The sequence below is a fragment of the Aptenodytes patagonicus genome, chromosome 14, assembly GCF_965638725.1.
Source record: "Aptenodytes patagonicus chromosome 14, bAptPat1.pri.cur, whole genome shotgun sequence".
NCBI classification, from domain to species: domain Eukaryota; kingdom Metazoa; phylum Chordata; class Aves; order Sphenisciformes; family Spheniscidae; genus Aptenodytes; species Aptenodytes patagonicus.
Genome location: NC_134962.1, coordinates 6,097,947 through 6,120,590, shown reverse-complemented (window position 1 = coordinate 6,120,590; position 22,644 = coordinate 6,097,947). Strand labels below are relative to the sequence as shown.

The window sequence follows — 22,644 nt, the reverse complement described above, 5'->3', positions numbered from 1 at the left end:
GTACTTCCTGCCCCCGGGCAGCTGAAACGCCACCGGTTTAATAAACAGCCACGGCCGGGGGGCGAATCGCCCCTCAGCACCCGCCGTCGCCTCCTGAGAGGGAAGAAAACCGCCGCCGCGGCGGGCGGGGGGTGTAGTCAGGTGACTCCGGCGGGCCGCCCAAGATGGCGTCGCGTCCGCGGAGCCTGAGGAGGAAGGTTTACTGGTAACCACGGCGTGGGGGAGGCGGGGGGCTGCCCCCGCGGGCCTCGGGTGTACGCACGCCTCGGGAAGGGCTATGATCGTTCTGGGCTGCGTCTCAGGTACTCGTTAAAGGCGCAGCCTGCCCGGCCATGGCTCTGAGGGAGCTGAAAGTTTGCCTTCTGGGGGTAAGTGCTCTGTGGCCGACCCTCCGCGGGGCCCCGGCGCGGGCCGGGGGCGGCGGGAGGGAGGAAGCAAGCCTGCTGAAGGGTTGGCTTGAAAGGCTCTCCATAAGCCCCAGAGAGGCTTTGAGTGTGGGGGTTCTCTCTCCGGGCAAAGGGTGGGCCTCACCCCCGCCGGAGCTGCCGGCGCGCCCTGGCTGTCCGGCCCCGTCCCCCTGAGGCGACCGGGCGGTCGGAAGGGCCTTCCCCTCCGTGGGGGGAGGCGTTTTCCAGAGGTAAATATTGCTCCTTTTTTTCGGTGTTTTCCTTTTAAAAAGAAAAGAGAGGCAGCACGAACATCCAGTGTATGCTTCCCTCCTCCTCGCAAGCTGTTTCGGGCTTGGCGTTCACAAAATAAATAAGTAAAAGCACCTGAAATCAAACTCGCGGGAGAGGGGGAGGGGCCTGAACTTTTTTTAACAACATATGTAGGCTTTGAAAGTGCCCGAAGTGTTGCAGGTGATGGAAGAAGGAGACATCAAGCAAACTGAAGTAGAAGTTAAAAAAAAAATCAAGGCTATAAAGCTGTGTGTGGGCTTGGTTTGGTCTGAGGGCTTCACTGGAGAGCCTTGCGTTGAATAGGTGGAGTTGTCTCCACCTGTATCTAAATCTTGTGTTGTGCGGAGTATGACAGGCAGAATTGTTTTCTGCTTCTAAATGGCCGTATGGCCCTTCAGAGGGAAAGTTATGTGTTTCTGTGCTCCTCGTGTTATGAAGGCATTTGGGGTAACTACTAGCTACTGTTTGCGTTCACCCAAGAAACCTTTCGTCGTGTAAGAAAAGGAGAATAAGCACCCAGGAAAACTGGCCCTTGAACTCCCGGAGCCAGGAACTGCATCTATGTTTCTCTTTTTAAGATTTGCTCTGCTTATTGAGACTGCAAACATTATAAAATACAGAACTGAGATAATACGCTTTTCCTTGAGAGGAAAACAGCTTGAAAAGATAAACACAAGCATACATACTGTACCCAACTTTACTACAGTATTCAGAAGATTCAAGAAAATGCATGAATGGCGTAAAACTTCATTTTCAATGAAGCAGTTCCTCAGGTTTTTTTTTCCTTAAAATGTTAATGACTCTGGAGATGTAAAGCAAAAAGTTTGTCTTCACCTGTCTTAATTAAATAACCATTTAAAATGTCCAGTTGCTGTTGAGAACAGTTTTACTGTTAATAGTTTGTGGAGTTATTTCACTCCTAAATATGCCTTCTATATATTTTTTTTTAAACTATGGACTCAGTGGTGCAAATACATACATGGCCCAGAATTCTCATGTTACATTTCCTCTTTTACCATTTATAGCTCTGTAGAGTTGCATTAGAAACATGTTTCAGGTGTGTCACAGAAGAAATTTCAAGTCTTTCATTAAGCAGGGTGGGACAGTATTAGTCAGAGGCTGAAGTGCATGTGTCACACTTGTATAATTTAATGTGCTCCATTGGCTTGCAAAGATGGAGTACCATACTCAATTGCTGTATATTTTACTAAAAGTGGTAGACGGTCTTTCCCTACTCCTGTTCAAATGCAATTTGTGCCTAGCTTTGGGGGAAAAAAGAAATTTGAATACCTGATAATAAGCACGAATGCAGATTTTTATAGTCCTTCATAAAAACATCTTAACAATTTTGTTTAGAAAACTGTAACTTACCAGAGACCTTTCATTTTTCTACTAAATTAATATAATACCTGAAGTATTTCAGAATCTAACTTCTCTGAGATTCTCTGCAGGAACGTGTTATTCATGCACAGTGTATTGCAAGATTTGTGGACAAAAAGAATCATCGGTTGATAGTAAGTAATGTCTTTCAACTGTTTCTGTTCTTTTTTTAGGACACTGGTGTGGGCAAATCAAGTATCGTGTGGAGATTTGTAGAAGATAGCTTTGATCCCAACATCAACCCAACAATAGGGTAAGAAACTAAATAAAGTGACTTATCAAGAATAAACCCAAATTTTATGAATATATATTTGTACCTCCTGAATAGATCACTTGAGGATTCTTCATGTGTGGCAGCTAAATGTGGTAATAAACATGACTGTAGCCTTAATTAGCTCATGAGCTACCTTAGGAAACGTAGGAGTGTATTTGGCACTCCTGCAGCTTCCATTTTCATGTGTAAGATCTGGACCCATTTTGTATTGTTAATCTAAACTAACAAAATCCTGCTAGGAGTCTTGGGTTATGAATAAATTACACTATAGATGCTTCTGTTGAAGGAACAACATGATTTTCTCATGCACTACTCTTAAATTTCAAAGTCTAATTATTATGCAACTACATGATTATTTTTTTAAGGTTTTTTTTTAAAGAGTCAAGTACAGAAGAAGTCTTCTAGGTTTTTGAAGGTAGTTAATACTAATTCAGGTTGTAGTTCTCCTCATGAATTAGTTCTAATGTTATACATCTATATGCAATACACACATGCGTAAGTAACTGATGAAATTGTTAATGCAATTGGTCTCCCCTCAGAGTAGCAATGTTACTGAGCTCAAATCTTCAAATGGATAGAAGGAAGGGCAAGCATCAGGAATTCTTGGGAGTGATTGGATCTTTTTATTTCTTTTGCTGTCTTTTTTGCTTTGCAAGTATTTTATGGGCTGCTTTGCTTGGAGGTAATTCTTTACTTACAGGAGGACATGACTTCACTTGATGCTGAGGAGTGTGTGGGGGGTGTCAATGCAACTTCCTGTCTCAGGTGTCACAGAGGCTCTACTACAGCTTTGACCAGAAAAGATCCTGCTGATAAAGATCAGCTGTGTCTCATCCTGTCCTTCTAAAAAAATGTGGTTCCTATGAGATCTCTCTCTCTTCCCCCCTATACCCCCTGCCTCTTTTTTTGAGTGTAAATACTGGTATCAAATTGCAAGATATTCTGCAGGAAATATGCTTTTGTTTAAATTTCCCTGTTAACAAAGGTAGCCTTTGAGACAGATTGCTAAGTAGTTTCCTTAGATCTTCAAGGGTTGAACATTCTTAGTTACTGTCAGATTACCTACAGTAGACGTTCTTTTTTGGAGGACCACGAAACTGATGTGTGGATAGTAGTCATATTGCTGTTTGCTTAAGTAGGGGAGCAAGCTGTCTTAAATATTTAAGTTCAGGTTGTATAGAAAGTTCAGACCTACTGCCCATAGTGATATCAAGTGTAAGCAAAACTTCTTATTCAGGTGGACACTATTGAAAGATCCAGTTGTTTTTCTTATTACCTGAGGTGTTTGAGAAATTGGTTATCCGTCTTCATTTCTGGTCATCCAGATACTTTAAAAACAGAGTCTGTTAAATAGTTGGCTAATAAGGGTAGTATCTACAGTGGCCCAAAGTTAGCCATCATGTTCATGCATGCAGTTCCTGGGGGAGGGGAAGAAAAAAAAAAGATATTAAAGTCTGCTTAACTAGTAGGTTACCAGGTGTGGTAACACAGACTTAGGTTTTGCAAACCTAAGGTGAGAGGTGCCTATTTATTTAGCTGGGATGCTCTGTTCTATAGTTAGACATATGTCACCACACATCTAGACTACGAGTTAAATGTTTGAGTAACCCAGTATGGAATTTGCATTATGTCTCCAATCATGTGAACTGCAGCCTCCTCAAGTCTGCTTTCAGATTCTAAATTCTAAAATACTGTGCTTGATGGTTTTAGGCTCTGCATGTCTGCAAGACTGTCTAAAGCTGCAGAGCAAAGATTGTGATCTGTGATGCTTCTTTCCTGGCAAAGTAGAATTTTCTATAATCTGGAGAAAACTCAGGAGTGGGTTTTGTGGTGGTGGTTTTCTTTTTTTTTTTTTTCCTTTCCTCCCAGGGAAGGGCTGAGACTGGAATGAACTTCATCAAATCTTGTTGTCTTCCCTCCAAAGTCAGTTTGTTTTAATCTGGTAGTTTTCCGACTCTGTGGTGTGTGGGTTGATTTCTTTTTTTTCTTTTTTTTTTTCTTCTTCTTCCTCCAATGTAGCACCTATCTGTTTGAGGGCAGGAACCCAAAGAGATCACGTGCACATGTCTTCCCAGGGGAACGTCGGTAACAGATACTGTGTAGTAACTTAAGGTGCTGTTAGAAGATGCTAGCCATTGTGGTAATGAGGCTAATGTGTAGAACAGAATTTGTCTTCATGGGTTTAATGACAGTACTGGGATTAGTATACTTTCTTGAAGTGACAGACTAAAAATCTGTATCTTTTAGCAGTCTTAACAAAATCATTCATTGGTCTGAGGACTTGGTATCTTGGTAGTTCGCTATAGTAGTATAAATGAATCAAAACTTGCCCAAATGCAGGGATTGTGTGAGGCTCCAATAAGATACAGTCCCAAAATTTTAAGCAAATTTTTGAAACTTTTTCTAGACCTTGTTTTTATTTTCTAATTGAAATAGAAATTTCCACCTCTCTAGGAGGTGGAAAGAACAAAGTAAGGATTAGAGAGGAGTTTTGAGCATCTTACAAAACTAAAGCTGAGAACGTTTCTACATTTACTCCTGGGGTTTTGAGTTAATGAGACACAACCTCATGTTACCTGTCCTGTTTCCATTACTCTTAGAATTATCTGAGCAATCATACTTTGTTGTCATGAATGTTCATCGTTCAGGTTCAAATATGGGCAGCTGTAGAAACCCTGTTAGAATTCTGCAACTTTTGTCCTCTCAGAATGCTAGGACACATTCTGCTTTGCCTGACTAGCATATATCCCTAGGTACCACATAATATCTAGTCTTTCATTATAGCGTCAAAAAGAAATTATGAATGAGTATAAACTACTTTCAGGTGCATCTTGTTCATGTAGTTATAGAGCTTGCTTGGCTGGGAGAAGCAGCTAGGAAATTTAGTAGGTATAACGCCTGTTTTCTTAATAGAAGTTGTGGAGGATAGCTCTAGTTTGGAGGATTTTGTTGACCCAAAGGTGGTTTGTCTTTGAGCTGTTTGTTCTCTTTTTTTTTTTTTTTTAAAATTGATGTCTGTCACAATGAAAGCTTTTCTTTGTCAAAGAATTTCAAGTAGCATTTAACCTCTATTGTCAGCTACCATTTGGTATGTTTAGTTGTGATGTGAATTAGAGCAACACAGCTGTTCAGTTCAAATGACTGTACAGGAATGTTTTGGTTTATAGAACCAAGTAAGACAAATTTTCAGTGAGAATCTATGATTTAGGAAATTGTTTCCATATTGGCCAGAGAATTCAGAATTGATGCTTAATTTGCAGCAGTCTTAAGGAAGTGGAAGTCTTTGCTGTGCTTTACAACAAATACTCCTATTGCTTTATTTTCTGTTACTCATTGCTAAAATACATTATCTAGTTAACTCTGTTGAAATGCATTGCAGTTACGCTCTTTCTTTTTAGGGATGCTGCAACCTTATATTTGGCTTCTTAAGTGTAATAAACTTTGGAGATTGACGTATTATTTGGCAAACCATCTGAGCTTAAGGAATGGGGAGAAGGTTACCTCTTAATAGTGGAAAGCGTTGTGTAATTGCTCCCTTTCTTTATTTTGAATGTAGATTTTGTTTTGTCCTCCTGTAACATTGAAACATGTCCAAAGACTCCAGTTACATTAATTACAAAAGTGTCATGGACATCATTAAAATCTATGCCCTGGTGGTACTTAAGAGCCAAAATAAACTGAAGTTCAGAGTCTTGGACTCTGGTATTTAATGTTGTTGATCATGCTGAAAGACTGTTGTTCTCTGACTTTGAATCTACAGCAAGCTTAGTGTACTGTAAGAAGCTCCAGTACAGGCCACCTCCAGGATCCTATCCTGCATCCTGTCCAAAACTGACAGTAGAACAAGTTTGGAAGGCTGTGGTATTTTCAAGTGACAGGAAATAAGCATACAAAAGGTGTTCAAGATCATAACGTAGGATCTCATATGCTTAAAATAATTATGGCATCTATAGTTCCTATTCTACAAGGATTTGAATTCAGTGTGTGGCTTTTCTAGTGAAAAATGTGCCTATAGGTAATAGATATAGCAAAGAACTCCCTCTTGTAAAAGATTAGGTCTCTGAAATCCTGTTCTTGTCGGAAATACACTGATTCATGTAAAGCAGATCAAGTAAAGCACAGAAGTACTTTACAATATTTTGCAATATTTAACTGTAATACATCTAAAAGTTTGGGGGGGGCAGCTGGAGCATAGGAAAGGATTTTGTTTGTCTTCTGGAAGTGCAAGAGCCACTGCAGACTGAAGTATATAATGACAGGCAAGATTTGGGAGCTGTACAGAATGCAGTCAACAAGCAAGTTACTCATTATTGATTTCTGTCCTCTTAACACCTGCCAATAGTGATACGAATCTCCCACATTTTATTCCCAAGTATGGACTTACCAGCGTTTATCTGAATGTTAGTACAGAGATAGAAAAAGCTGATGCAAAGGGAAAAAGGATTTGATCTCTTTCCCTCTGGAAGTTTCCAGTATACACTTAAGTGATTTGCTGTGATGATTCCTTCACTTAGGAAGAATGTTGTTAAAAAGGCTGATCTTTCTGATTTTTTTGGTCATACATCCTTTATTTTTATCAAAAGCTTATGAACAATAAAAGCTTATAATTTGCGTTCGTGTTCCTTCTATTTTGTTCGTTGAATTTCATCCTCTGAAAGGAAATTTCATCTTCTGAGGCCCTTTGCCTTTATTCAATTATTATTGAATTTTATTATTATTCAATTATTATCGAATTATTACTAATTTCAGCCTTTATGTATGAAAATCTTTATCAGTTTTGTGTATGTGTGAAAGCCCTTTTACTGGAATGTAAACCTTTTTAAAAGTTCATGGTGGTAATGTTCTAAGAACTTATTTATATTCTGAAAGCATAAGCTGTAATTTTTTTCCAGAGCCTCATTTATGACCAAGACTGTACAGTATCAAAATGAGCTGCATAAATTCCTAATTTGGGATACAGCTGGACAGGAGCGGGTAAGTAGAATCAGTATCTGTGGTGATAGTTCTGGCTAGAGTTTGGGTTGCTTTTCAGCCCCACCCCTGAAAGTCACAATGGGATCTGGTTTTACGAATTATCTGTTAGAATGTTTGTTTCTGTGGAGGTTTCTATCAAGATATGGGTGCTGTAAATATGTTTTCATTTTTCATTGTTATCATGGTTAAAGTACAAAGTTAAGGATGATTACCTAAGAAGAGGAGCTTATAAAACAAAAGACTGGGTTTCGAGTCACTGAAAGGGAGTGCTATTTCAAAAGAAAACAAGGCCGGGGGGGGGGAAGCCAGCAGCTGTCTCTAGCACCATTTCTATAGTTGAGTTTTAAACATTCAGCTGCAGTGTTTGCAGACAGTGCAACTGGCAACATGAGAATCCAAGTGAAATGAATGATCATGTTTCATAGTACAAGTAAGGCCCTGGCTCTGGAAAAATATACAACTGCTAACGCATTCTGTTAGCTTCAGTGTTAAAGTTACTAATGTGAGTAGGATGTGGGCTTAGGCATTCAAAAGCAGTGTTTCAAGCACTGTTATGGGTGATAACTGATCTTTCATTTTTTTGTAAAGTTTTACTTCTCAAATCCGATAGTATTAGAAGCCATGTCAAGAAATCTATTTTGAAATTTAAATTTTAATTTGGTAGTTTGGGGGTTTGATCTCTGCAGCATGCATAGTTCTGAGGGGAGGCAACAAAAGCTTTCAAGAAAATGACTAGTCAAATGAAGTCACAATTGGCATGATTTTTACTTAGAATTTAAAAGGAAAACTTTGCTAGTTAACTTGCTTGTTTATGGATTACTAGTAACAGTGATAGAGATTATAGTAGCTATATTAACAGTGCTTATTCTTGCAGTTTCTTCACTGTTAACTACTGGCAACTGTCAGTTACTCATGATGAGTTTATTTAGGATGTGAGCTAACTGTAACAAAAGTAGACACCAGGGCTGTCTCCAGTAAGAGTCAGTTTGATCAGGTTGGGTTATTACTTTAGGATAATAACTGGCAAATGCGGCTGTACTATTTTTCAGGATTGGCTCAAGAAACAGCCCAAGGAAAAAAAAAACCAAACAAAACCTCCCACCGCTACCAACAAAAACAAACAAACAAAAAAACCCCCAACCTTGTAAAGGCTCGGTCATCCCTGCATAGAGGCACTTGACCTTTTGGAGTCCTAGTGGAACTGACTTGCTAGCTTTTTAGCTTGATAACAGCCTTGATGGCTAGAAAGTAACTCAACTGTATTTGTATTGCATTTCACTGCTCTAGATTTTGAATGACAATTTATTTCCTTCCAGCAGCACCATATAAAGCAAACTTATGTTGTCAGGGATATGTCCAGTTGTATCCATATTATCAGAAATATCCGAGTCCTTCCATTACTAGCAGTCAGTCAGCATCTGCTGTAATTTGTCTTAAGTGAATGTCGTAGCCCATTCTGAAACGTTAATGGTGGAATGTGAGTCTTCTGAGAGGTAGAGTATGAATTTTAAGAGGCTGGTTCTCTTAAATAGAAAGCTTTATAAACATGCCTGCCACAACTTGGCAGGAAACATCCATTACATATTAGCATTCCATCCTGTTCGCTTTAACTGTGTTTGCAAGCAATGGGAGAACGCCCTAATTCGGATTCAGCGCACTACAATCTGAGGAAGCATCTCTGTACATGACTAGCGTGTTCCTTGTCTTTCTGTTTTTAGACTTTGAGCGACACACCTTTAATTTTCTTCCATACAAGTTGCATGATATCTTTTATTGAAATCAAAAAAGGAAAGATGTCTTACCTGGGCTCTGACCCAAGAGCTGTGATATCTGTGAAGCTTATGTCCCACACCTGAGAGAAGTCACTGTGAGGCCCCAGTATATCCCAGGAAACCAGTGAAATGGGAGCAAGGATGTTTACTTTGAAATGATGCCAGTATCTTCATAGATGTTTCTTTCTCCAAAACAGAACAGCACTGTCACTTACTGCTAGCCACAAATGGTCTGTATACCTGCCTTGCCCTGAAATCTGTAGCACGGTTTTCCGGTCGTGCAAAACATCTGACAATAAATTATTGAAGGGATCCTATCCCTGGTGATCTGGAATACCAAAAATGTCCACGCCATTCTTGAAACTAAAATGTCTGTGCTGAGCTATGATGTGTAATGCACAGAATTGGTAGTCCTGGCTTCTTGAGGAGCATTTGCTATTTTCCACTTCAAAAGCCCAGCAGCGAATAGTTCTGCACTGCACTGGGCAACCCCTTGTTCTAACTGGCTTCAGGGAGTGGCTGGCTAGCTTCACTCCAAAGGTGGAAATGTGCACTAATTCACTTCACGTAGCTCATTTCCCTACACACATATGCCTTATTTCTTCTCTCATTTCTTCTACACTGAGTAAAGTTGATAGGAGATTACTTCTTACCTAACAATTGTGACAGTTTCTCTGCATAATTACATTACGTCTTCTTAATAATTCTGTCAAAACACAAATCGGAGGCTGGAGGGCAAGCTGAAGTCTTTGGAAAAATAGCAAAAGGAAAATTCAGTGTTTCTGGTAACATCTGTTTTGTTAATGTATTTTATCTTCTGACTGCTCTTAGGTGGAAAAAAGTATCTAAGTGTTAGCAGGCAGGAAATGAGAGTAATACAAAATCAGCAAGTGAAAGTTGGTTTATTCCCAATGTAAATAGTCAAATAATCAGAAAGCCAGGTTGCAACCAGTCCAAGTGGTGGTTTACCAAATACGTTTCCCTTTACATTTTAGTACTTAGGAGGAAGAGAGGGATTATGTCCCAACATGAACTGAATGCCTGCCCATGTTTCCCTTTCCCACTATTAAATATTTTTATATTCTGAACTTTGTGTTCAAAATCCTGTTTTCAAAACAGAATTTGAGAGCCAAATGTAAATGGTCTGGAATTCTGCTTTATAGCAAGATTTTTATGATTTATAATATTGCTCTCAGTTGAACTGTACTAAGCAAAAGGAAATTGGTATTTTATTAGAACCAAATAAGCCTTTATGAAAAACTGTATTCTATTCATGATTTTTACCCTGAGTGATAAGATGTACAAAAGCTCTAAATCACATATGCTTACATCAAAGCAGTACATGCAGTTTACCGTGTGCTTTGACCGAGAGTTTTGGTTGCTAGATTAGTTGTCTGGTTCTTTTTAAGTTAGCAGAATATCACACTGTTTTTAAGAATGCTTGATTGATATTTTTGATGCAACTTAATCGTGTGCTCTATCACTCTTTTCAGTCCTGGATTCATAACACCTTGCCCGTGCAAAGGTACAGGCCTGGTTTATACCCTGCAAATGCAGTACCAACCAAATATGCCTGCTGTAGATTTAATTCTGAAAATTGCAATAAAATTACCATAGCCTTTTACTATCTAGCATGTTCCTTAAAGCTCTGTTTGCAACAGGTCACGTAGTTGTGGGCTTTTGCAGTTTTTAGTTTTAAACACGCTTCTAACTTTTGAGGAAAAACTTAAGTGAAATCCCTAAAGCCGTAAGTTAGATTGCAAAGAAACCAACAATTCTAGCATTTAGGAGTGCCATGACTGATCCATGGGGCTAGAGGTTGACGCCAACTTCTGAACATTTCAGATCAGCAGTAATATATGCTAGTTTTCTTGAAATTACTTGTTGTCCAAAAGCATGAGTGTCTTAAAGAGGAAGAAGCGAGTTCAATTTTAGCTATTTTCCCCTTGCTCAGTGTTTAAATTTGAGCATATATGCTGTGGGTTTGTGTCTGTGTATAATCTACGGTCTTTTAAATGATTCTAATCTAGTCAAAATAAGGTTAAGTTTGGCTTCCTGCTTTTTGCAGTAAGTGTGCTGCTGATCCCTAAACTATTTATTGGTTGGCCTTTGTAAAACAATACTTTCATGGAAGTTTATGTACTGTACTGCACAGCCTCTCTGTAATTGTAAAGAAAAGTTTTCCACTAATGTGAACTTTAAAGCTAGTTTTCACTTTCTTCAGTAATAATAATAAGGGAATCGTGGAGGTCAGTGGAAGATCAGATTCATAATGTATGGTGTCTTTCTTTCAGTTTCGTGCTTTAGCCCCAATGTATTACAGAGGGTCAGCAGCAGCCATTATAGTGTATGACATCACAAAAGAGGTAAGAAATTTGATCTTGACCCAGCATTACGATTTCTGGGTTTTTTTTGTGTGATGGGCCAGTTCTGACTCTTAATTCCTTCTGTGTTTTTTTTCTTTTTTCCCACATCAGGAAACTTTCTCAACATTAAAGAACTGGGTTAAAGAGCTTCGACAACATGGACCTCCAAACATTGTTGTAGCTATTGCAGGAAATAAGTGTGATCTTAATGATGTAAGGTAAATAACCGTTGACAGTTTGGAGGTTTTCACTTAAGCTTATACTGCTAAATATTTTAAGATTTCAGAGCAGGTGAAAGGTATAGAGCAATTTAAGCTGTCTTGTACTAGCATTGTAGTTTCATAAGGGGTCTGAGCTGTTTCTACTGTCAGAAGATTTGGTTAGTCTGCTCTTGCACAGTCTTGCCCACTTCCTCCCCTGTGTTGGTGTAAGTACGTGTGTGATTGGGCAGTAAATCGGGCAGTAAAATGGATCCAGATTAAAACTAACCATTTAAAAAAAGGAAAACTGATCCAAGTGTATTTATCTTGCTCACACCATGAACACTTGCTGGCATGACGGAGGTGGGATAGCAGGGTTAGGAATGAGCAGTTTACAGGGAGACAGGATTACCTTCTCTGGTGGTAGTGCCAAGTTACACAAGCCTAAACTGCCTGTGAAACTACAGTGTAATACAAGCTGTTTACCTCGCTTTATAAGAAGTACCCCTGTCAGTCTGCAGCACCTCATTTTGTTAGGAAAAACATCAAGCCTGTTGGAAAGCATTGTGTAGGTTTTTCTGACTTGCTTGTTCAGGTGCCTTCCTTCCCTGCTTAAACATCGGGGTGGAATTGGCTGTGGCTGAAATAGTTGTAGGGAGCGGGAAAAGTTCTTGAGAAACTTTATGAACCGCCAAACTTTCAAGAAGGCATGTACTAAAAACAAAAGAAGCCTTTTTTTTATTGATGTCCTGGTTAAATAAGCCAAAATTCAGAAACAAGGTGTGTGCAAACTTCTTGTTTTTAGATTTCATTGGAAAAGGTACCGCAGCTGATGTCTCAAACGAGGCAGATGGTTATGTGTTTAAAGAACCACTGCAAAGTTGGTTCTTAGTATGGTTTTACAAATTGTTAATATATAGCAGTTATCTAGTGAGCTCTAATAACTTTTGTTAGAAGTAGCATATGTCTTGAAGGAAATACGGCATAAAATTACTTAGAAGACAAATATAAGGCATGCAGTATTAAGTCTCACGCTTATTTCTTGGTGCTTAGGTGGCATCATAAGTTACGTAAACATTGCTATTCAAGCTAATGAGCAAGATTCCTTGTACTTTAGTCAGAGGCAATATTTGAGTCACTGATCCAAAGTCTGTGCTTTTGATATCTTAAGTCCCTTGTTACTGAAAGTAGCCTGTTTTCTAGAAATTGTATGTGAAGTGATCAATGTATAGTCCAGTCCTCTCTCCACCTGTTGGGGTTTAGTTTTTCCACGTTGTTTAAGGAAACGTGCTTCATTACCAACTTGCCTACTTAGAGGTGCAGAATAACTTTTTCACTTTTTGGCTCTGTTGTTGTGTCTAAATATGTTTCTGTTCATAGCTATGTCTTCATGCTTCATGTAAAGTAAATGCTACCCTAATGATCTGTGCAGTGTTGTGAGATACTTGGTTTTGTAAACAGCTGTAGGAAATCTGCTGGATTAGTGGAACTAATGCTTTAGGATCTTTTCAGTACATCTAAAACTGTTCTGTGTGTGAAGAATAAAGCACCCCCTAATGATTGATTGCAGACTTACACTTAGAGCACTCAAGAAACAAACTCCACTGTAATGTTGTCAGATGGATTAAGGCCTTGTTTAGTTTCTGATTGTGCTTCAGTGATGCTCATACCTCAAGGCAGGGAGGCAGCATAGAGTAAAGAATGAGCATCAACTTCAGGATGAGGGAGAACTGTGATCCCAAACAGGTAAAATACAAAATACTGATTTAATGAGACACTTAAAAGCTTAATCTGTCACTTACGATTTTGAATAATGTGGGGTTTTTGCATTCACAGTTTTTTCTTTGCTTTGTTTTTCCAGAGAAGTCATGGAAAAAGATGCTAAAGACTATGCAGATTCCATTCATGCAATATTTGTAGAGACAAGTGCGAAAAATGCAATAAACATTAATGAACTCTTTATAGAAATTAGTAAGTATTTAAACAGTTAACGTGCTTTCTTCTGAAAGAAGTTCAAGTAGAAATTTGATTACTGTATTAGTTTTTGTGCTATTTAGGTGAGAGTATACTGACTTAAATTTGTTACAATCAGATATGAATACAAACTACAGAATGAACTGTATAAATTTTTGGTCACCTAATGACCTCTAAATATTCCTTCTAGAGTTTTTAAGCCTACTGTGATGCTGCTGGATAAATAGCAAGCAGGGCACTCATGTCAGAAGTCGGTGTCATCTTACTGTATCTGTTATTGAATGTTTCAATTAGTACTTCCAAGGTTATGGAAGCGAAAGGAAATGGCACGAGGAAGATCCAAACTTCATGCAGCTGAGAAAAGGAATTAAGTTCTCACTCTTAGTGTTTGTACTTAGTATAAAACAGTGCATTTTCAAAAATACAGGAATTTATAAATGCCAGATTACTGCCTAGGAAATAGCAATTATTGTGTGTAGATTTTCCACAAATATTTTTCTGATACCTTGGGGTTTTTTAATTAAATTGCAAATGTTTTCTGTCTCATTCATGGCGGGGACGACAATGACAATTTTTTTGTGTGAATGAAAAGCAGACAGTATTCCAAAGTGAATTCCATGTAATAATATTTGCAGGATATGTTTCAGGCAGCAGCACCAATGTGCAGGTATGTCAGCCTGTTTGTGAAAAGAGGACAAACAGCAATCCATTTGTGTGTGTGTGCACACTGCAGTTTAGCTTTGAATAACTACAGAAGCATTAGACTTAAGAAAAAAAAAAGGCTCCTTTATAAGCTGATGTAAAAAGTATGTGCTGTAGATTAGCTTCCTGATTTACTGACTTAATAGTTGCTCTCTAAAATTGATCTTGAATAAACTATCAAAAAAAAAAAATCATAAATCCTCCTCAGAAAGGAATACTCAACCAGGAACAGTCAATTTTAAAGACTGATTAGATGACTAAAGCAGCTGTCTTTACAAGCACTTCTGTGCTAAGCCTGATGCAGGTGATCTGCTGTGGAAATACAGGTCAAGATGGTAGTTCTCAATGCAGATATTCCAGGTGGTATTGGACCCTGCAGAGTATATTCTCTGGGTGCTTTTATAGTTTAGCTCTCCAAATCTAGATTAGCCTGAGGTGTAAACGCTGCAAAATTAGCTTAAAAACTGCTTCTGCTCTTCTTTTGTGGAACCATACCTCTTACAGGCATAGTATAGACTGTTAACTGCCGTCCTTCTCTTATGCAGGAATGTTACCATTAATGACATATGAGTAATTGAAGACACATTTTTTGTATACAAAACATACACTGAATGCTTAGAATTAGTTTCAAGTATAATGTTTGCTATAAATTTTTTTTTCTGCCTCCTTGTAGGTCGCAGAATTCCATCAACTGACACCAACCCCCCGTCTAGTGGTAAGGGCTTCAAACTTAGAAGACAGCCATCGGTGACAAAGCGCAGCTGCTGTTGACTGATCCCTTAGAAAATCAGACTTGTTTATACAGTAGGTGGTCTTGGAAGTTAATAGTTCACGTTGGGTTTATATTATCAGTCTTAGATCTTTATCTGCTGGTGTTCATACACCCGAGGTCCCACAAAAATGGACCAGTTGATCTGACATCTGTACACTCGCAGAAAAGACTGCAATCGTAATGTCAGCCTGTTTACTTACAAAAAGTGTAGTATCTCTTGCATTCAAAGGGAATCCATCATCACTTTTTTGGCCTTGCTTGAAAGGAAGGTGGCTATATGGATGGTAGAACTGAAATGTTTAATAGTTTTGTAATCAAGATTTTAGGAGGTTTTTTTTGTAAAAAGGGAAATGAGCACTTTTGTGGGACTTAGGGGTGGGAGGAGTCTGGAAGTTAGACGTCACTTCTTCCTTTTCTTCAGTCAGCCTTATTTTAAATTTGATTGTAGCTAATCCAAAGTATGATGGGACAGTTGATGTGAAGTGGCTACAGAATAAGCGACTGAAGACAAATAATAGGCAAATCAGTCCATCCAGTCCCCAAATCCCATTTGCACTTTTTATTTAAGGATGATATGCACCGGGGGTGGGGACACAGGCAACGGATCTTAAACCACAGACAATCTTTTTTTCATGCTGACTTTAATCACTTTAAGGCAAACTGATACGCTTATAGGCATCTTTTTGTTCCTACAAGGTTTTTAGTATTAAGATGTTGGTTGAAGAAAACCTAGTTGTAGTTCTGACTAAATTAAGTGGTTACTGACTAAAAACAGATGCTGTAAACAGATGCTGCCAGTGGTTCTGATAAGACCTAAAAGTTTTTGGGGAAAGCTTTTAATTGCTTGGCATGTGTAAAGTGTTCATATTATATTTATGAGACCAGTGTTTAAAGTATTATAAATTATGTAAAAACAGTAAAAAATAATGCAATCTTATACACTCCTTCCATTCCACACCTATGGATAAACTCCTGGGGAATGTCCATCAGGATTTTTCCTGCGTTTTAGGTATCGTCACTGTGAGTTCATCCAGAGGCAGACTGAAATTCTTTCTCTTTCAATCACATTTGAAAGGGCCAATAGAGAATGCTGTTGGTGCAGCATGAGGTCTGTCTGCTGAACAAGTTTTCATCTGTGATGCACCCAGTCTTTCCTGTTTTGGGCACAAAAATACAAGTAGGAAGTAACCTTAAGACATGTGGTAATGTAGATCATTACCTCTTGGTTCCTGGGCTTTTTCATCTGTGAGGGTTTTTAGTGAATCAGCGTTTAGCTTATTCTGTGTTGGTTTTAGTATGCTTCCAATTAAACTATAGGTTGACCTACCCATTTATGCTATTTTATTTATTTTTACTTTTTGTTTCCTACCAGCACTAGTGAGAAACTTTATACTTTCGAAGAAAAAGAGCTTAATAGACTTGAGTATATACTAAAAAACGCTGTTTAGGTTTAGTATCAAAATGAGGTCATGTTGATGATGCTTATTCTTTCTTTGCAATCTGGTTTTCTATCATCTCAAGTATTTTTTCTGAAGGAAATGTAGAAAAGCTTGTAAGAAACTTAGTGAAAGTTCTTGTAGAGCTATTCTGGAGCAAAACAGGTGAGCTATTACAGTGAGATTTTGAATGGGTCAGTATGTTTTCATGAAATTTGGTGACTACATTTCTATCACACCTTTTACTTACCCTGCATTGTCAATTGTGCCTTCCTTGCCACAGTTGTACAGGCTACATGCTTATAGAGAGCCCAAGAAGTATATCTTCATCAAATGAAGGCTGTTTGAAGCCCCTTTGAAACATTGGTCCTTAACAAAGCATCTCATAGTAGAGACAGATTTGTGTTTGGTGTTCAGCTTGATGTATGATATATTTTTTTAAGTCACTCAAATTACGAACAGAAAACTTTAGTACTCCTACAAAACGCTTGATGGAAAGATAATTAGTGAAGAAAGAACAGAGTAAGCCTGCTCTTGGGTATTTTTTTAATTATAAAAAAGCAGGTTAGCAATTAAATGTAGAACTTTCACAGTGGCAGTCATGGAAGTCCCTAATTTCTTTGAAATATCTCAATTCTTACTCCTGGCAAATTTTTAAAAAATAAATTGTGTGGTTATCTAATTCAACTAGGTTTTTAAAACATTTTGTGTTCACAGTGCTTCAGAAGTCTATTCTATACCAAGATACCAGGTGCTTTAGTATCTTAACTGTGATACAGAAAATACTGCTTATATTAAAGTTGGTTAGTAATAAATCTGGAAATTCTTGAACTTGGAAAGATCATAGTAGGAGAAGGAAAGTCTCAGATATTGGGAATATCTTTCATGTAGATTAGTAGAAAAAGGAATTTCAGACTTTCTAAATTATTGTTATTGCCTGCTAGCATGTGGTAAAAATGGAGTTTAAATCTGTTTTTCAGTGAGATAACAAAAATTGTTTAGTAGCATTTATCCAAGATTTATTGACTTGAGAAGAAAATATTGGACTCTAGGCAAGACTGAGAGCTAGGCTAGTATTGAGATTATTGTAGTTTTCTCCAGTCGGGGAGAGATCCATATATCTTAGCAAATCCTTATGAACTGCTTTCTGATCTATCCTCACTTACTTGCTACACCAAAATTAGACTTTAAAAACAAACGAACAAAAAATGCCTACCCCAAACCACTAAAGCAGCAGCAACAATCTGGCCCTTCCCAAATGTAGCTAAGTCTTAATGCCTCAGTCTCCTTTTGTTTTGTTACCAATCTGAGTGGAATGCCAGCATACTTCATATCCTTTTTGCAGTTCTGATCTTCAATTACTGCAGTTAATGAAAACATGGAAATAGCTGGTGTTTCAGATTGTCCAAACTACAAACACTGAAGTGAGGCTGCTTTTTAACACATGCCTATTTAAAATGACAGACTGTTGATGTAAGTTCTTTTGAACCAAGATAACTGTTTATTGATCAGTTGGCCGCAGCTGAAAGCCGGAATGCAGTCTTCCTGGATGAGATGCACATGTTCATTGTTTCATTTTTGTTGGAGAAAAATGGTTTCTTCTGTATTAATAATTTGTTAGGCCATCTGCTTTCATCTTGCACTAGGCTTGCTGAAATTGATTATATTTTGTCTTAACATAGCTTCTCTATTTGGAGATACATTAGCCTTTGAGTGTTTGGAGTGCTGATTATCCGCCATTCCAGCTAAATTTTTAATAACTTTCTTTTCTGTTAAGAAGTTGTTGAAGAAGCTCAGGACTGAAGTTTTATTCCTCTATGCCTTTCTGTTTAATGAATGGAGCTCATCATAGACAGATACTCTCAAAAGGAATTAATTGCTGCAAAGCAAGTTTGGAAGGGTGAAGTATCATGTATGTAAAAATACGACATGCACCTCATTACATCATTGATCCAGAGCATTTTTTAACTGACAAAATATGACTATTTCAACTTCTAAACAATACCAGTTCTTTCTCACGAAAGTTACAGATTTGTACAAAAATATAATTTGACAAATGTTTAGTTCCTAAGCTTTGGAGCAACTTAAATGTGTTCCCCATGTTTTGGAGGGTGTCTTCATCCAACCCTCTAAATTACAACAGTCTCTTAGATGACTTGCCAGGCTCTTGATCTGTGCTGCAGGTAGTTTTGTAGTATATTTTAAATACATGCTGAAAACTGGCATACTAAATGCCTAAGTAGGTGAAATCTGGAAGCTTATGTTTAATAACAGAAGCATCTAGTGGTCAAACTACTGAAAATTGTAATAGGTGCTTTGAAAAGTTCTAAGACAATTCTAACAACTTTTGCTGTTGTCAAGAAGGTAAAGGCTTCATTTATGTTACTAGATCCGTGTTGAAATAAAACAAATCATTGCACTTCAAATCCCTACTGACATCAGTGAGACCCTTCCTCTAAGTGGTACAGGGTCAGACAGTTAATAGTTTATAGAGGGGCGTTTTATGCAGACTTGAGTCTTTGATGTGTTGGTGTACATAATACCAATTTAATGCTACCAACCTGCTCAAGAAAGATTATTTACATGCTTGGGAAGAGAGTAAGAGGAGAGGAGACAATGCCTACTTACTGATTTGGAAGTCTAATTCATTAACCTGGTTGAGAGGTGTGGGATTCATTGGGAGTTCTCTACATTCATGGTTAAAGCTTCATTTTAATTATCAAAAAATAATTCAGGCTGAATATCTTGAATGGTTTAAAAGTTGGCCTCAGTAAGATTTTTGTTACAATGTAAATCCTGAATTATTCCGTAACATTACTGTTAATTTCCAGTATAACATATTGAGTATTAGCTGGAAAAGGAAGCTTTATCAGTGATATTTGAATTACTTTCTTGTGAAAGTCTTTAGTGTTTGTTAAGGACGGTGTAGTCTATTTGTGGTGTGCTATGTCAGCAATCTGCAAAGACTATCTTGGGAATTGATGATTTACAGGACAGAAGCTGTCTGAACTGTGTAGCTAGTCACCCTGTAGCAAACCTCACTTACAAGCAGCAATAGCTACATAGAAGAAATGATCTCAAACATGAGGAGAATCTGAATAATTCACTGATTTAGACTTCTATACTGCCTATTCATTTTCTAAAAAGCTTCATGTATCTTTAAACCTCTCAAAAAAGAGCCTCTTCTGTTCATGGACAAGAGACAAGGACAAACTTTCTTAACTTTTTTAGCAGGAAGTTGTTTTACAGTGACCTGAGACTGTTTGTATGCTACGAGTCAGTTACTTGAAGGAGAATTGTGTGCTTGGAACTAAGCTTCTAAAAAAATCTGCACAAAATTCTCTAAAGAAAACTTAAAATTTTATGTTCAGATCACATTCCTAATAATAGATCACAGCCTTAGTAATGGTAGGTGACAGAAGATTTATAGAAATAAGATGTTGGTGTGAATTACCAATCTAAGATAGAAATACAGGTTCTAGTATAAAAAAGTCATGTCAGCTGTCCTTTTCAGAGTCATGTGGCTCCAGCTTGTCAAAAGAAATATGCTTGAAACCACATCTTTGTTTCTCGTAGAAGAATTCAGGTGCCAAAACATAGTTCCCTAAAATTATTGGCCTTCTGATACCAATGCTCGTTTCTGAAAAATCCCTTCTGATATTTTGGAGGTCTCAAAAGTTTGAATGCAAACCCTTTCTTGGTCAGCTAGAATGAAAATGCATGACTTGGAAAAAATCAAACAAGCCTTACCAAACTTTATCCATAAAGTGTCACAGATAACAAATCTTTCAAGGGATATAAGACTATCCTGAAACGCAAGAGTACTGATGGGCTTAGTCTCTGACATGTCAAAATGATCCTAGGGTCAGCTTTTTCTTCCTTCCCCCTCCCATTTCCCCCCACCCCACCCTGGATTTTTAACATAGTGTTGTCAGAGTGTATGTGCTATAAACAGCTATTTAAAAATACTGAGAAAAGTTCTAGTGGCTTAGAGTTATCTGATGCTTTCTATTTTACATAGAAAAATCCAAGGCAGTAGGATGATTTGTCCCTGAAAAATTGGTACAGCATTTGCTGAAACTGCTTTCGTTCTAGAATAAAGACTTCTTAGAAGAAACAATTTTGCTTTTCCCATTACATCATTCTGCAAGTTAGGGTTCTTAAATTTTTGTTTAAACACTAACAATGAATTTTTTTCAAGGAGCTGATTACCTTTGTAAAGGTACTCTTCTTTTAAGAAGGTTGGGTTCTTCTTTACTTCATTTCTGTTAATTTTTTCACGTATGTACTATTGAACAAACCAACTGCTACTTCTTCAAATGCTGAAGGATACAGACCACTCTTTCTATCATGCTTTTCATCTGTGTGAGTGTGATACTCCATGCAGTTGTTGCACTTGGATATGCTGTAACTCTGACACCTAGATAGGTTCACTGCTACTTTCTTGCCTCACTTTTACTCATGTTACAGTATGTATATCCTATTAAATCTATTATGTTTTCTTGACAATTTGTTCTTTGTTTCCTTATGGGATTTAGCCAAGAATAGGTGGTGAGTGTCTCTTTCTCCTCAAAGGTTCTAGAAGTATCTGTCACAGTGGCAGATATTTGTAAACAAAATGGTTATTCATTCCTACAGCCTTATGAAACTGTTACGAAAACATAGCAGCTGAGACATGTCCCACTACTGTATTACACCACATAACGAAGGCTAAAAGCACATTGACCTGGGGGAGCAAATTATTGTAAGGCTCTAGTAACACGATGTAAACGCTTCTCTATTTTAACTGCCTTTTTTGTACTTCCTATTCCTGAATACTGTGTATCCAACATTGAAATTGTGACACAGTGAATTGATTTAAGATGCAGAAATGGATCACATTTCTGTAGCTGTAAGACATTTAGGACTTCCTGGCAATCTTCCCCCTTGTACCTCCCACCCCCAGTATGATGAAGAAAAAAAGAAATCATTCTGAAGGCTTATTCTAAACAAAAACTTTGCATTTGTGTATTCAGGGCACAAAAATAACCTGATGCATATAGCTCTTGCAGTGTAATAAATGTTTGCCTGTAAAATTAAGCATGAAGGTTAACCTTTGTATCCAGCAATTCTTGTCCCTCTTAAGAACGTTCTGCCTTTTCATTATAGGATTGGGTTAACCTGTTACAAAGGTTGAAAGGTCTGTGCCTTCTTATTATAGTATCTCTTATTAAAACAAACTTAAGCCGCTCAAAGTTACAGAGCATTTGCAGCACTGTAAACTGCACAAATTTACAACCATTGCTTCACTGCATGAAATGTAGTCAGATTACTAGTGATGAAATATTGTAGTGATGAATTCCCAAGCTTATGAATGTTTTGAGACTTTTTCAGTCTTCTCTTGGGCTGGTCCTGAGAGTGTGTACAGGTTTGTCTGTATTGTTGGTTTGTAGATGCTAATGAGGAAAACCAGGCTTTTGTTCTCTCCTTTTTGTTTGAATTGTTACACTCCCATATAGTGCATAGAATGCAAGTAAAGAAATGTTGATTTGGCATAATGTAAACAGCCTTTTCAGCTTAAGCATTCATAATAAACTTTTATAGTGTAATAACATGTTAAATCACTACCAGTCTGATGTATTGTGCAAAAAAAAAGGTGTAAACATTTTATTAATAAAAAGCTTTGTTTATAAATGTGCTGGCTTTGTTTATAAATGGTTCCAAAATTCTCAACATCTTAAAAAGTAGTCTCTGTAGTAAACGAATTATAGAAGAGGAATGTAAGCAATACCATGGCAGAGGTGAATCTAAGTCATGATTCGAATAGCTGTTTTCCAAAAGTACTGACTACTGGTCATTCAGAAACTGTAGCTTTTCCCTGGTTCATGTATACACAGACAAAGGCAGAAAACGAGCTTGTACAAAGAAGGGATGGGGAAAAACGGCAGAGAGAATGCAGCTTTTGTGCAGTGCTTCCTTTCTTTGCAGCATGTCGTCTCAGAAACTGCAGGCCACACACAGTCTTGTCAGCCAGTGCAAGGCCTGACAAATTCTATCAGGGTCAAGTTATTTAATACATTGCTTTTAGCTTAGACTGCATGAAATGTAAAATTTTTGACTGCTTAGGCCAGGTTT

General features: G+C 37.9%; 1 protein-coding gene across 1 annotated transcript; it reads left to right on the top strand.

The window, feature by feature from the left end:
- The first annotated feature begins 1 nt into the window (after position 1).
- RAB22A (RAB22A, member RAS oncogene family) lies at positions 2-22,203 on the top strand. Its single transcript, XM_076352127.1, has 7 exons — positions 2-368; positions 2,234-2,313; positions 7,227-7,308; positions 11,375-11,446; positions 11,558-11,664; positions 13,508-13,617; positions 14,996-22,203. The coding sequence occupies exons 1-7, from the start codon at positions 333-335 to the stop codon at positions 15,091-15,093; spliced, it is 585 nt and encodes a 194-aa protein (XP_076208242.1). The 5' UTR covers positions 2-332; the 3' UTR covers positions 15,094-22,203.
- The last annotated feature ends 441 nt before the right edge of the window (positions 22,204-22,644 follow it).